Source organism: Lathyrus oleraceus, chromosome 5 (assembly GCF_024323335.1).
Source record: "Lathyrus oleraceus cultivar Zhongwan6 chromosome 5, CAAS_Psat_ZW6_1.0, whole genome shotgun sequence".
NCBI lineage: Eukaryota > Viridiplantae > Streptophyta > Magnoliopsida > Fabales > Fabaceae > Lathyrus > Lathyrus oleraceus.
This window is the reverse complement of record NC_066583.1, coordinates 369,438,245-369,454,044: the sequence shown is the minus strand read 5'-3', so window position 1 is coordinate 369,454,044 and position 15,800 is coordinate 369,438,245. Positions and strand designations below refer to the sequence as shown.

At 33.7% G+C, this 15,800-nt stretch overlaps 1 protein-coding gene across 1 annotated transcript; it reads right to left on the bottom strand.

The window, feature by feature from the left end:
* Positions 1 to 9,303: 9,303 nt before the first annotated feature.
* Positions 9,304 to 15,581, bottom strand: LOC127084806 (kinesin-like protein KIN-12F). The gene is made up of 16 exons (XM_051025322.1): positions 15,238 to 15,581; positions 15,024 to 15,152; positions 14,513 to 14,596; positions 14,278 to 14,403; positions 14,123 to 14,182; positions 13,957 to 14,010; positions 13,746 to 13,838; positions 13,460 to 13,555; positions 13,206 to 13,351; positions 12,513 to 12,662; positions 12,123 to 12,246; positions 11,228 to 12,034; positions 11,047 to 11,145; positions 10,881 to 10,970; positions 10,007 to 10,792; positions 9,304 to 9,900 (listed from the first exon to the last, which is right to left on the bottom strand). Exons 1-16 carry the CDS (start codon positions 15,472 to 15,474, stop codon positions 9,649 to 9,651), a joined length of 3,333 nt encoding a protein of 1,110 aa, XP_050881279.1. The 5' UTR covers positions 15,475 to 15,581; the 3' UTR covers positions 9,304 to 9,648.
* Between the last annotated feature and the right edge of the window lie 219 nt (positions 15,582 to 15,800).

Below are 15,800 nucleotides of genomic sequence, written 5' to 3'. Positions count from 1 at the left end.
AAGACCCATGATTGCCATGTTATAATGGAACATTTTCTCCCAATAGGTATACGTTCTATTCTTCCAGAAAAAGTAAGAAGCTATATAACTAAGTTGTGTTCTTTCTTCAAGTCAATTTGCAGTAAGGTGATCAATCATGCGATCTTACCAATGTTGCAAAAAGAAATCGTTATTACTTTGTGTGAGCTTGAAATGTTTTTCCCCCATCATTTTTTGACATAATGGTACATCTAGTTGTTCATCTTGTGAAAGAGACACAATTGTGTGGACCAGCTTATATGAGATGGATGTACCCTGTTGAACGTTATATGAAAATATTAAAAGGGTACGTGAAGAACCGAAGTCGACCAGAAGGTTATATGGTTGAAAGATACATTGTTGAAGAAGCGATTGAGTTTTGTACTGAATATTTGTCTAATGTTCAGTCAATCGGACTCCCCAAGTCTCAGCTTGTCGAAAAGAAAGAAGGAAAAAATCTAATTGGAAATAAAATCGTGGCAGTATCAAGGGTCGAACGGGATCAAGTGCATTTGTATGTTCTGCACAATGAGAATGAGGTTGAGCCGTATGTTGAAATTCACAAGGATGTTCTCTGAGGTTTAAATCCCAATAGAAATGAAAATTGGATAGTACGAGAGCACAATCGATGTTTTATACCTTGGTTTAAGGATCATATTTATTCAAAGTATTATTCAGATCCCGCTTCAATAGCAGAAAGGTTGAGATGCTTAGCATATGGTCCAAGTTTCCATGTTTTTTCTTATAGCGCATACGCGATTAATGGATACACATTTTATACCAAAGAACAAGATGATAAAAGTACTATGCAGAATAGTGGTGTCACCGTGGTAGCTGAAGCAATGCACATATCAAGTGTGAAGGACTTAAACCCCAAATTTGCAAATCTGTCGTATTTTGGTGTTATCGAGCGCATTTGGGTGTTTGATTATGAGAAGTTTCAGATTCCTATATTTGGTTGCAAGTGGGGTTGAAAATAATAACGGCATTCGAATGGATAAGTCAGGATTTTTGCAAGTGGATCTTAATAGGGTGGGATACAAAGATGAGTCTTTTATTCTAGCCTCTCAAGCTAGACAAGTGTTCTATGTCAATGATCCGAAAAGTACGAAATGGTCTATAGTTCTTTTTTCCAACAAAGTATTTGATGAAAACACTGGAGATCAAGGTGATATTGATGTTGAGATTGAATCGTTTACCAGAAATGATCAAGATGAGAATATTATATCAAATGATTCATATATTAGAAATGATCATAATGAGGGTATTTGGATCAATCCAACCGTCCGTGTTGTTAAGAGACATGTAGAACATATTCCAACCAAGAAAAGAAAGAGAACTTAGTGAAAAAGGTACAGGTCAAATGATTTTAATTGTTTTCTTTATTACAGGTAAAATGACTTTTATGATTTTAATTGTTTTTACATTTGTCATCTGATTTTAATTGTTTTCTTTATTACAGGTAAAGTGGCTATTATGAAGTCAATCATTCGTGCAAGAGACAAGGGTGTAAAATTTGAAGTACATTGGAGTGCTGAAGACCAACTAATTTTTTTTCATCAGGCTTGTGTCTCAATAGAGGATGGGTATCTACCTAGAGTTACTTTTGTAGTGGTCCAAAAGAGACATCACACCCGTCTCTTTCCTGTCAACCCCAAAGAGACCGATAGAAGTGGAAATATTATGCCAGGTTTTTTCAATATATTTCTCAACGCAGCTGGTATATATTATCATTTGAATTTATCACTTTTTGCTGATTTTGTTGTTCTAAATTGTCAAAGGAACCGTGGTAGACACCAGCATTTGTCACCCTAGGGAATTTGATTTTTACCTTAACAGTCATGCAGGAATTCAGGTAATATTAGCTATGTCATTTAATTTTTACCTAAACTTGTACTGTTTTCATTTAATTTTAGAAGCCTTCTGATACTATTTTTTTCCATTCAGTTATGCGAGGTGTACTCGATCTGTCTCAATAGGTTTGTTACTCGATTCCCTTTGCTTGTTTTTGTTTTAGGCTATACAAAACTTTAGTTTAACAAAAATGTTATCTTGTATGCAGTTCCTCCTGCCTATTATGCACACTTGCTATTATTCACCATGCCTTTTTTGGATATACTACTTATGCTGCCATCTGTTTTTTGGTTGAGCCTTATTTGTATGGATGTGCGATAGAACTACTAGACAGCTTTTGGATATACAGAACATGTTTGCCACCATGGGTGGATGGGCGTTATTTTGTTTAGTATTGGTTAGAACTACTAGACAGCTTTTGGATACAGTGGTCACTGGGTGTTGGTTGCTATGGATCTTTCGAGACTAATAGTGTATTATCTCGATTCGTTATCGGGTGATTGGAGTAAATATCCGAGTATGAAGAAGACGGTTGACGCGTAAGTGAAATTCCCCTAAATATTCGTGTGTATTTGTATATTTAATTATGTCTGTCAGATATTTCATCTAATTTGTTACTAAATCATGAATATGTTTTATTCTCTTAATTGTAGTACTTTGAGGAATACAAATCTTACTCAAGAGCTCATTTGGATGAAATGAAGGATGAATTGTGTCAATTTATTGTTGATCAAAGAATCATATAGCTAGGTTGTATATTGTTGTACATATATGTATGGAATGTTGTTGTTGTATGCTGTTGTTGTATATATGTTGTATATTGTTGTTGTACTTTTACTAAATCATGAATATGTTGTTGTATATTGTTGATCAAAGAATCATATATTAATGTTGTATATATGGAGGATTAATGTTGTATATAAATGGATTCATGTTGTATATATCAATGGATTAATGGTGTATAACATTGGATTAAAGGATGAAATCAATATGAATTTTACACTTTTGCAGCATGCCAACAGGTTACCAATTAAATATCCACTGTTTTTCAAACAAAATTTTTAAAATAACTAACACTTTAGAGGGCGCTTTGTCCAGAAAGCGCCCTCTAAACACTTTACATTGACAACTTTAGAGGGCGCTTTGTCCAGAAAGCGCCCTCTAAACACTTTACATTGACAACTTTAGAGGGCGCTTTTTCCTGAAAGCGCCCTCTAAACACTTTACATTGACAACTTTAGAGGGCGCTTTTTCCTGAAAGCGCCCTCTAAACACTTTACATTGACAACTTTAGAGGGCGTTTTTTCCAGAAAGCGCCCTCTAAGGTGTCCCTTTATGGACCACTCCAGAGGGCGCTTTTTTCTGAAAGCGCACTATAATGTGGCCACTTTAGACAGCGCTTTCTCCAGGAAAACAAAGCGTTGTCTTTACCTATGCCAGCGCCACTTTAGAGGGCGCTTAAAAGCGCTGTTATAGGCCAAAATAAGCGCCCTCTTTTCCCTTATTTGGCGTAGTGATTTGACTTTTTTTAATTCATTGTGTGATGCATTTGACTTGCGACCATGGTGGGAACGCGCTTCTGGACCGCTTGATGTGTCCACGTCATTTAATGAATCCAATCAAAGCGCCCTGGATTTTTGGCATTTTCTAATTTCTGTTTTAATTTCTTTTAATTTCTTTTATTTTCAAAAATTCATAACTATTTTATTTGAAGTCATAAAAATATGAGACCAATGGCAAAAAAATTCTTGAAAAATCTAGTTTCATAATCTGATTTTTAATTATTTTTGTGACTTCATTTAATATTTTTTGTGAAATATTTTGTTTTCTGATAGTTTTTAATTCATTTTAAATACTTTTTGATATCCAAAAATATTTTCTTAACACATATGGATCATGATAAGTCTATGAAAAATATTCTCATCAATTTCTTAATTGATTTGAGATTTATTTGAGATTTTAATTTATTTGTGTTATTTTTCTTTGTTTTTAATTATTTTAAAATAGTTCCTATTTTCAAAAAATGTTGAAAAAATTTGTCAAACCTTGTTTGACCATGTTAGACCTATGATTATTCAATTGGACTTATTGAAGTTGATTTGAATTTAATTTGAGGTTTGGACATATTTTGTTCATTTTATTTTATGTTTTATTTTAATTCCAAAAATACCAAAAAATATGTTTGACTTTGTTGACTTCTAAACTTCATTTCTCTTCTGTTTTACATTGGTTGATGGTGATTTGTTTCTATTTTGACCAATTGTACATGTCTTTTGAATTCTCCTTTTGTTCTTTCCATTTCATTTCATCTTCATCTTCTTCTTTTTATTTGGCCAATGAGTTAATGATTTCTGGTTAGTCTTGACATATGAGAGGCTTAACCTTCTTTGATCCAAATCAAACTCAACTTGATCAAAGATCAAGTGAGTTGCTTTGTGTCCAAGATAGGTTGCTTCTTGGTCAAGCAAAAAACCTAAAATCCATACAAGGCCTTTCTTCTTTTCTTTTGGCATGGCAAGTTGTAGGAGCTTGGCTTACTAGTCATGATCTCTAACTTGTGTTTATTTGCCTATAGTTTTATTGACTGGCCTCAGATAGGTGTGACTACTACATTAGTCCATTTACGATTGCTTAACATAGCGCTAAATTGTCTTATGACACACTAACATTAACTACTAACTACTAACTTTAAATTCAAGCATTTACTTTAATGCAATTTACTTTAATGCAATTTACTTTAATGCAATTTACTTTAATGCATTTTACTTTAATGCAATTTACTTTCATGCTCATTTATTTATATTGCTTTTCCCTTTGCTCACTTGAGCACATATTTTATGTTTATGCCATTTTCCTTTTGCTCATTTGAGCTCATTAATGTACATAAATATATTGTTGTTTTGTGATTGTTTTGTCTTTGTTTGTGTGAACCCAATGCAAAAAGGAGAAAGGACTTAGAATTAGGACCTTACCTATGCTTAAAGGAGTTCAAGAGCAACTAGGCGTCATGCCTTTAGAATGCTAAACTTGTTGAAGAGCAACTAGGCCTCATGCCTTTAGAATGCTAAATCTTAAAGTTGACTTCAAATGACCTCTAATCTAAACTCATTCTTTGTCCATTCCTCTTATTGTATTGTGAACTTTTTGATGTTTGCTCTTGTGTGATAGGGATTCCATCTTGAGATAGTAAGAAGGACCATTGTCATGAGTAGCCAGGTTAAGAAAGACAAGCCAATTGGAGATCCTAGGAGCTTGAATATAATATTTGTTTGATTGCTTGAGTGATTGCTAAGTCCAAAGGAAAGGAGCATCTTGAATCATCTTTATGACTTGAAGAAAAGGAACTTCAAGGGTTTTATCTCTTCTCTTATCTTTGCATGTTTAGGACTAGCCCTTCTCTTCTTCTCTCCACTCTAACCCAAGCCAAACTCATTTTGTGCAAACTTTGACATTGTTTTCAAACTAGAAACCTAGGCCTTATGCCTTTGATTTTTTTCAAACTCTTTTCATTAACACTCATTGTGAATAAACCTTAAGTCAACTTTGACCTCATTTTGTGAATACTTCTAACTTGTAAATACAACTCACTTCAAGTGATTTTTGTGGTTCCAATGGCCACCTTTGTTAAAACTTTTCATAAACATTAGTCATAGGTTTGAGTTATCATAGTGGTTGATGTAAACCTCACCTTATCCTTAGTGATTGGACTATAAGTCTTCCATACTTATTATAGGGTGGATCCCTCACTAGTATGTTAAAGCTATCCTCACATGGTGGATTGTTTGTTTAGGTTGAGTTTTCTCTCTTTGATAACAAAAGACCTTAAGGCTTTTTGTCAAATCAATTCACCAATCTTTGAGATTTTTATCCCGAACTACGAGGTTTTGATCCTACCTTTGTGATGGCACGTAGGCAATGGGTTCATCCATTCAAATAACAAAATTGTAAATATGTATATTCTTTTCTCATCTCCTCAATCATGTTTGCACAAATCTTTTCAGAAATACCAACCTACAATACACATTTGCAAAAAGGGCTCCCTTAGAGTACTAAGGAAAAGGGTGCGTAAAACCTTCCCATTTCATAACCAACCCCCTTACCCAGATCTCTGCCATTTTTATTAGTTTTTGATTTGATAAAACTTCTTACTTGGCTTTTGTTCGCTTTTTAGTCTTTCCTTTGGACAAATAAAAGTGCGGTGGCGACTCGAATTGTATGCTTACTTTTGATTTAGTCAATAAATCTAAAGGTAACGAATACCCCGCTACAGGAAGTATACACCAAAGTTCATAATGGTATGCCTACACCTTCACCTAATATTGTTTGCAAACTAAAACGAACTTTATATGGATTGAAATAGGCACCAAGAGTATGGTTTGAAAAGTTTTGATTGACACTACTTAGTTTTGAATTCAATCAAAGTCATTATGATCCATCTATTTTCCTACAAAGGACTCCTAAAGGCATTGTGGTGCTTCTTGCTTATATGGATGACATTGTCGTGACTGGTTCTGATCAAGATGTTATTTTTAGAAGCAAACACCTGTTGCATTCAACTTTTCAAATGAAAGAGTTAGACCATCTCACGTATTTCTTAGGTTTATAGTTGTGTTATCATCATGAAGATGTTTTTCTAAATCAATAAAAGTATATTCAAGACTTAGTTCAGCTAGTTGGTCTCATAAATGTAACCCCTGTAGACACTTTCGTGGAAGTTAATGTTAAATATATAAGAGATGAAGGTGACCTTCTTGATGATCCCACTCAATATCGCAAACTGGTCGGAAGTCTTATCTATGTAACTATCACTCGCCCAGATATTTCTTTTGTTGTACCCACAATTAGTAAGTTCATGCATGCTCCACGACATTTCCATCTTTCAGTAATAGAATGAATAATTAAATACCTTCTTGGCACTCCGAAGCATGGTTTATTCTTTCCTGTTGATTCATCAATCAAACTCCAAGCATATAGTGATGCGGATGTCTATACATAAGAAAATCTACTACTGACTGATGTATGTTCCTAGAAAATGCTCCTATTTCATGGAAATGTAAGAAACAAGATTCGGTCTCAAAGTCATCCACTAAAGCAGAATATCGCACAATGTTTGTCGCTTGTTCTGAAATAATACGGTTGTCTGGTCTTCTTACTGAGCTTGGATTCTCTCAACAACAAACAACTTTGTTGTATGCTGACAATACTAATGTATTCAGATTGCAACAAATCTAGTTTACCATGAACAGGCGAAATACATCGAGGTTGATTGTCACTCTATCTGGGAAGCCTGTGATAGAAGAACCATTAATCTACCATATTTCTCAATATTTGTTCAAATGACTGACATTTTCACTAAAGCTCTGACACGTCAACGACAGAAGTTACTACTTCACAAATTGATGCTTGTAGATTTACCAGCATCAATTTGAAGGGGGTGTCAACAGAATTAATGGAAATAATTAGCTAATTATTGAAAATAATTATGTTGAGATTGTACATTTATTTGCAATAGTCATTCTCTTAATTAGCATAATTAGTTATAAATGTACATATGACCGTTTAACTAATTTAGTGGATTGAAAGTCAACCTGACAGGTTGTAACTATTGTATTTATATTAGAAATCAGAATGAAAGAAACACATTTTTCCACCAAATCTTTTCTTAGTTAACATAAACAAAACAAAGTATAATTACATGCATATCAATTATCAGTTATATACATTTTAGTCATCAATCTATATTATCAATTATTGCTTAGCAATATTAGATCTATGCTTGAAATAACATTGTGATATTATTCGTATTGTTTATTCGATGAAATCTCGACCTAATAAATAATATGATATCATTAAGCTTCAACACTATAGGTGAATATCACATCTAAATATATCTAGACTCTAATTTATGATAAATGATTATCTACGTATAAATTTAAAAGCACTTAGATTCACATATCATGTTATAAATGATCAAATTATTTTAGGCATAAAAACATTTATCTTTGGTCTAAACCTAAGAACATCTCTCGAAATTATATAGATTCTTAGGCATGATACGAGTATAACAAGATTTAAATAAAAGAATAAACATCAAATATGTTTGATTAATTAAATTGGGCATAATGTCATGATCATATCAAACATATATATATATATATATATATATATATATATATATATATATATATATATATATATATATATATATATTATATATATATATATATATATTATATATATATATATATATATATATATATATATATATATATATATAATGCATAATAATGTACAAACCTAACTATAACAAGAAATAAGTTAGCTACTCATTATTGTGGTATCAAGATAGAAGATGTAGAAGTAGAACCACATCGAGACGATCACACAATCCACAACTACTCCACTTCGACATGTCTTCGGCATTACTTACACTTTATCTCTCTCACTTAGAGTTTTTACAGAAATATAAAAATTAACTAAAGTTATATATGGAAGGAACTCTTAGAAACTATGTACAAAATGATTTCCAAATGACAGTCTATGCGAGTTTTGATCTGCCTTAAATTCATTAGGTGAGTCATCATTCACTCAACAAATTAAGTTTGCTTTGTGGCAAAGAAGCCTTTAAATTGCCTTATGTTGTTTTAAATCCATTGGGCGAATCAAAATCTGCTAAGCAAATTTGCTCTGTTTAGCAAACCCAGTCTTTTGTCTCAGATTCGTTGGTCGATGTTTACTCGTCCATCAAATTTGTCCTGACTTTTGTCTTCAATGCATTATGTCCCTTGCTCTATTTGGCTTGACTTTTGATCCTTTCTTCTTAGTTTTGCTTACACCAAACCTATTAAATTCAAACAATCATAAATTAATATCAATTTCAAAATCCAGGACAAGTTCAATATAAGCATAAATCAAGGGTTTTATTTCTTACTGTGTACAAGAATTCTAATGTCAGGTAATTGATGCTCGTTAACAAGTATTAATTTGAGGGGATTTCAATAAGTAAATAATAAAACGGTTTAAATATTGTAACTAGTTAAATATCAAAAGGCATCAAACCAAAATTAATTACGTTAAGAACTCATGGCGCTATTCATATTTTACTTCTAACCATTCACTCTGATATGACTTTGCATATTTAAGTTTCTGTTTGGCGTTTCAATTCTCAAATAAAGAGCATTATGAAACCTTTCAACAAATGAGTGATTCCAACATTTTGTTTGTAATAAACAATGCTTGCATCATGTTATGATAATTTCTTTTCCATGAACTGAAATGTTCCTTTTAATTTGAAATAAGGACGAAAATAAAGTTTCTTGTGATTTATTTGCTTTTTTAATGCTTTCACTGAGGCAAAGGCATATGTTTCAAAGTATAGACCTTCATTCCAACAAAAACAAAGAGGAGGAGACAAGATAGTAGAAGATTGAATGACATATGATTAGATGACTTATGCAACTTTTCAGATCTTTCTGTTCACATCTTGTGGTTGTAGCATTTCTAATAAGAAAGCATGAGGAGCTTTGCTTACACAAGAAAATTCATGGTGGTAAAAACAAGAATTCAATGGTGGTACTTACTATATTACCTATTATTAGTATACAAGCACACAAAGAATTATACATCCCATAGACAAAGTGTTGATTGATAGATCACAGCTTGAAAAAATATCTAAAAGATGCTTTTAAAGGTTCCTTTCGATCCAAGTAGGATCAACTTCCAGACAAACAGGTCATTTTACTATGCTCCATTTGCTAATCATACTAACAACTTGAATTAGTAATGCTCCTGATATATTGCTCCGAACTCTGATTTCCATGCTTGATCATCGTAAGCATAGGAAGAAGTTGTATTATTGTGTATTGTATCAGAATCCTCTTGATACAGTGGCTTCAATGCAGACTCTGGCAATTTGCTCTCTGTAATATACTGCTTAATGGTATTAATCTCTGTCTTGTGTTTTCTATTCAGCTTCTCCACTTCCATTTTTAACTCTTCATTATCTCGTCTCACATTTGCAAAGTTTTCCTGTGTAACATAAGAAATGTAATGATAAAAAATAATGAATCAGAAACAACACACGCATATTGTGATGCATTGATTGAAGATCCTTTTTGTAAAGGTAAAATTGTACCTCGGCAACATATGCTGCTTGTTCAGCTTCTCTTAGTCTAACGAGTAGTTCCCCAGCAGCCTGAACAGCTTCAGCAGTGTCACGAAGTTGAATTTTCAAACACTGGTTCTCCTTTTTCAATAATTTTGACTCCCTTTCCCTCTCCATCCTCAATGCAGAAAGCTCGGCAGAAAGAGATTTGGCAAAGCGTGCTTGACCTTTTTTCGAGGCTTTTGCCACTGCCTTCTTCACCTCGGATATCCCTTCCTTCATAGCATCATGCTTAGAAGCCAAGTCATCATATTTTTCTTGTAGATCAGTATAGTGTTCTACCATTCTACCATGCCCGTTAACAGCTCTTTTTAGTGCATCGTCCATCTCTTCCCTTCCTTTCTTCTCCAAATTCAGTTCGGTTTCCAATTTCTCTGCATGCCGGCGATACGACTCAAGGTCAGCTCTAAGTTCATCGGTAAGACAAATCCAATCACTTTCCATTTCTGTCCATCTCTGTCTTTCGTTTTCCAGCTCCTCGTTCCTATTATCTTGAGAAAATACGCCACTTTTTTGTAGTTGGATGGATCTTGACATTAAAGAAGATCTAAGTTTGTCTGTAGACATTTTGACCGGTGCGTCGTTGCATAATTGCAGCCTTCTTCTTAGACTCTGAATTTCTTGAAGAAGTGATTCCTTCTCAGTTGAATCAAAAAAGATGTCTCTCTGAGCTAACTCTTCGTGGACTTCTTTAGTTTCGCATTTCTCCTCTATACTATACAGTGAATGACCATTTGAGAAAGTGCCCCATAGAAGCTGCAAATGACACAAAGAACAAATCAGAACAAACTGTCATCTGGATAGATTTTGATTGTATAAAATAAAATTTAAGACCAAAATTGACCTTGTTTTCATCCTTCATGGAGTTATACTCGTCACACTGACCAGGCATAGAAGTGGAATTCAGATTTTTCTCTCCTTTCAACTTATCCACCTGGAGACAAACCCACGTTGTCAGTAAATGTAAAAACCAACCACAAACATAATTCAGGAAGGCAGAATCTTAATACCAATTGATTTAGTTGTTCAATTCTAGCTGCTTGCTCCTTACAAACATTCTCGAGCTCCTTCTCTCTCATGTTGCCTTTTGCCATTACATTTTCCAAATTCTTCGAGTGAGAAAAAGGAGAAATGAAGTCAATAAAAATTACTTCTAAACGATAAACTAGTGGAGATTAAGTTGAAACATACTTTTGGAATTGGAACTTTAGCTGTCAAATCTGTACTACAAGACGCACAAAGGAATGTGGAAGTAACTTCATCATTGGAAACTTTCTGTTGTATTGTTTGATCATAAGGTTGAACCTTATCAATCTCTGGACATGGTGTCAAAGTTAAGCGGTCAAAGGAGAAGGAACTTGAAGACTTGTTCAATGTCGAGTTCTGTTGGTGATAGTCAATTATCTGTAATCCCCTCTGGAGGCTTTCTGCCAAGAAATCAGCTTCGCTCGACTGCAATGAGCCTCGCTTATGCTCACCTTGTTTCAATGATTTTCTTAAAACATCATCCCCAGATGCTGAAATCTCTTCAACAGTGTTCCTACTTCCTAGATAACTCGATGAAATAGCTACACTTTTCCTTTTGGTATTGCTGAATTTTGGAGACTCGGACAGTGGTGGTTCGTCAAGTATTGAAGATTTGCTAAATGAAATGTTATCGCCAACAGAATTTTCATCACCTATGATTGTGTCTGCATCATAATATTCATCAAAAGAATAAAACTGAACACCATCTTCAGCGACAGATATGTCTTTTGTATTCCATTCGCAAGAACTGTCTAATTCATCAATTTGCTGGTGTAATTGCCTTATGTCATCCTCATTGACATTCACATCTTCATCAGTATTACTATCTAAGTTAGATAGGAGTAGAGAACGGTTTAAGCTGACTCTCAACAGATTAAGGCTTTCTCGTGCATTCTGTCCTTGGAAGCATCCATTATTTTTACTCACGACTGAGCTATGAACATTATTGTCCTTTGCTCTAATAAGTTCATCCTGAACCAAAGAAAACACATTGTAATCCAAAGATTGCATCAGTCTAATCCTTCTAAAATTGTTTCAAGTGAAAAGCTTAGAAGTTTACCTTCAAGTGCCGGATTTTACCACTCAAATCATCGGACTCCTTTATTATATTAATACTTGGCTTGTTTCTAATGGATCTTACTTGCTCCCCAAATCTGAGTGTGCAGAGTGTTTCATCAATGCTCCTACAAACAAAAAGTTGAATCTTTATCGCTAGAACTCAACACTTTCCTATTGCACTATAGACAATAATAGCTTTTTCCAAGTATTCTTCTAATTATTATGACCAATCTACCTTGGAAAATGACAAGTCGGAATTTCACATGTATACACATGGTAATTTAATAATAGTTATACACAAAATGTATGCATTAATTACACTCCTAATTTTTCTTCATATATGAGGGAAGTGCCAAAGGTACTTATAAAAAGGGATAGAGGGAGGTAGTACTTGCTATCAAGGGAGATTGAACATATTACTGAGAGATTGGCATTTTCACCAAGTGAATCTTGTAGCAACCGAGTAAAACAAGAGTTACTGCATGGAATATCTTCATTTTCTCCAGGCCAAGATTTGCCAGTAAGAGAATCCACTAAATGCCTACACCAATGAAACATAACAGTCGTTAAAAATAGAAAACAATGGTCATGGGCTTGGTAATTAACTGGTGATGGAAGTAGCTAATTCACAAGCACAGGACACTGATCTTCAAAGATGAAGAAAAAAATGTGACTAATAAATGGAACTCTAGCCAAGTAACAACAGTTTGACATAGTAAAATAAGAAGGTAATATGTTAGTTGTGTGTTTCATCCTATTGAAAAACATATCCAAACAAGTTGTAGTTGAAGATATATAAATTTGAACTAAGAAGTCCCCCAGGTCCCTGTTTCAATTGACTTATTTGAGTTTATGTATTGGCATAAGCACTTGTGAGACTATTTGGTAGAGCTTATGACAAGTCCATAAGTTGTTTTCACCTTATTTCCATAAGCTCTTCATAATAGCTGATGAAAACAGCATATATGAAATCAGTTAGACCTTATTTTATCTTTTGTTATAGAAATAACTTATACATAAGCACTTACATATATGATAAGCGAATATGCTATAAACTCTTAATTAAGTTGTCATGGCATCTTACCCAAGCTGAGATAATGATTTCTCTACATATCTGTTTTCCCGTTGACATTGGCTGCTTCCGTTGTCAACTCTATCTCTATCCAGTCCGGCAAGATCAATAAGGCTGATTCGGCTAGCTTTTAAACTACTGAAACCCTTTGCGGTCCCCTGAAGCATCAGTTAATGAAAATCATATCTAGCATCACAAACCATAGTTTCCTTCTCCACGCCAATAGTAGAAACGTTAGGTGGAACGATTATAAAATATGGCATTACCTTATACAAAGACTCAGTTACAAAAGTGAAAATGATATGTGATCTCGAGCTATTAGAATTTAAGCTTGTTGCTCCGACTTTTCTGCTTGACAAGCCCTGCAGCACAAACGTTATAGCTGATCAAGATTTGAACAAATAAATTAAAAGAAAAACAACACAGGAATGATGGATAAATGCATAAAATTGCTTGACAAAAACATCAGTTAACGAAAACAAGTATTCAGCTTCTTATAAATATCATACAGAAATCTAATTTTCAACAGTATATGCTTAGATGCTTCTCTACCTTGATCAAAATTCGAGCCACGTCATCATAGCATGTGACATATTCCTCACTCAGATTCTCAACATGTAGTCCATTTTTGGGGTCATCTTTCATCTGCGATATAATATGGACAAAACAATAATTATAATAAGCATGCAGCACTTAAAACAGAAGTAGAAAGTGATATGAATGTTGTAAAATCGTACCACAGATGATAGGAGTATAGACCTACCTCAAGGTTCTTCTGGTTTGGATTGAGTAAGTTCCCAATGTGATCGTCGTATATCTGTTACAAAACAAGGAAAGAACGTAGAAAGACAAAATGCATTAGCAATTCTAACGGACAAGCTCACTGCTACATTGAGAAGCTTTACAAAGAAGTCCAAGTTCAAATTTACCTCAAGAAAAGAACAACGGCATTTATAGCTGAACTGTTTCTGGTCAGACACAAGTCTTTCCTAATTTAGCAATTCAAACGCAAACAGTCAAAACTCAAAAACCATAACACATAAATTTACTAGCTATGACAATCATCGTAGGAAGTAGAACATACTCTTTCAAGCTCAGAAAATAACATTTGGAAGATCCGAGGAACAATTCCCTGAGGACTAAGACACGAGGGATCCTCAGCCATGGAACTCAGTGCACCCCACATTGTGTACGTCTTTCCGCTTCCAGACTAATAAAGAAGTACAATGCAAGCAAGGGTAACCTCAACATTCCATAAAAAGTGCTGCAAAGTTTATCACTGGAAAGTTCAAAAGTACAAGTATTGCATCAATACGTACCTGGCCATATGACAGAACTGAAGTGTTGTAACCAGCTAAAGCATTTCGAACCAAAGGAACACCCACCGACTGAAAAATATCTTCCTGAACATACAACAGCTCATAAATCAGCTTGATGGTTAATCTTCTCTTATGCATACAAAGCAACAACAATCAAGTATATAGATCAAATAACGTCATAATATTCTATGATAATCTCTTATATGTATATGAAGCAAGAAAATTAAACCAAATAAGTCAATTTACTTACATTCCTTCATTCTAACAGTAAATTCAACAAATTCCGAACTACCCTTTGAACTTTTTTCACATCATGTAAAACCATTGTAGATCAAATCAATCCAAATTCAAACTGTTTTATCATAATCTCTTGTATGCATATGAAGCAACAAAAGTAAACCATATAAGTCGAATTACTTATATTTCTTCATTCTAACAGAAAATTCAAATAATTTCCAATTACCCTTAACACAAATCATGTAAAATTAATGAAGATCTAAAGCAAAATTACCTGATTGGATTTAGCATCAAAAACTTCATCAAATTTGAACTGTCTATCCCTAACACACAGAGCATCAGAAGAAACCTTGTTAGCTATACAATCCCCCTCTTTTACATCAGGTCTAATTCTCACCACAACCTGTTCCAAAACAACAAAAATTAGTAAAGGTTAAACATTGAAAAATGAAACAAAAACGGAAGCGAATAAAAAATTATGAACTTGCCTTGACATGTGGGTTGTTGTGAGAAATTTGCGTTTTAGGGTTTGGTTGAGTTTGATGATGGGTGATGGGTATGTTTGAGTGGATTGGAGGAACGTTTTCAAGATTAGATTTAGCGTTTGAAGAATTGGGTTTGCGGAAGGAAGAAAGAGGAAGAAGCTTTTTGATGGAAGTGGAAGAGATGCTTCCAAAGAAACCAGTATCTGGGTTGTTGTTGTTGTTCTTTTGCTTCATGTTCATGGAGAGAGAGAGAGAGAGAGAGAGAATTCAAAAGTTGCAAAAAGAGGGGGAAGAGGAAGAAGAAGAGTCTGTTTAGCTGAAATGAACGTTATGAATTTTTATTTGAAATATAAAAGGGTCGAGTAACTTGTGCTGTTAACAAGTATAAATTTTTTATATTGGAAAAATTAAGGTTTAAATTTTTTAAAATATTCAATATTTCTATTTTAATTTCTTAGTATATTAAGGACACAAATTAGCTTTTTTTTTTCTTTTAATTTTTTTTTTAATTAATCTTATTCATTATTTTTTTATTACAAAACAACAAGTATAACGGGAACTATTTA

Coding starts and splice junctions, on each gene's coding strand:
- LOC127084806 (XM_051025322.1), bottom strand. CDS start 15,474: ATGAACATGAAGCAAAAGAACAACAACAACAACCCAGATACTGGTTTC. Junction 14,183..14,277: donor TATTTTCTGAGCTTGAAAGA/GTATGTTCTACT, acceptor TTGCTAAATTAG/GAAAGACTTGTGTCTGACCA. Junction 13,556..13,745: donor TGGCTCGAATTTTGATCAAG/GTAGAGAAGCAT, acceptor TTTGTGCTGCAG/GGCTTGTCAAGCAGAAAAGT.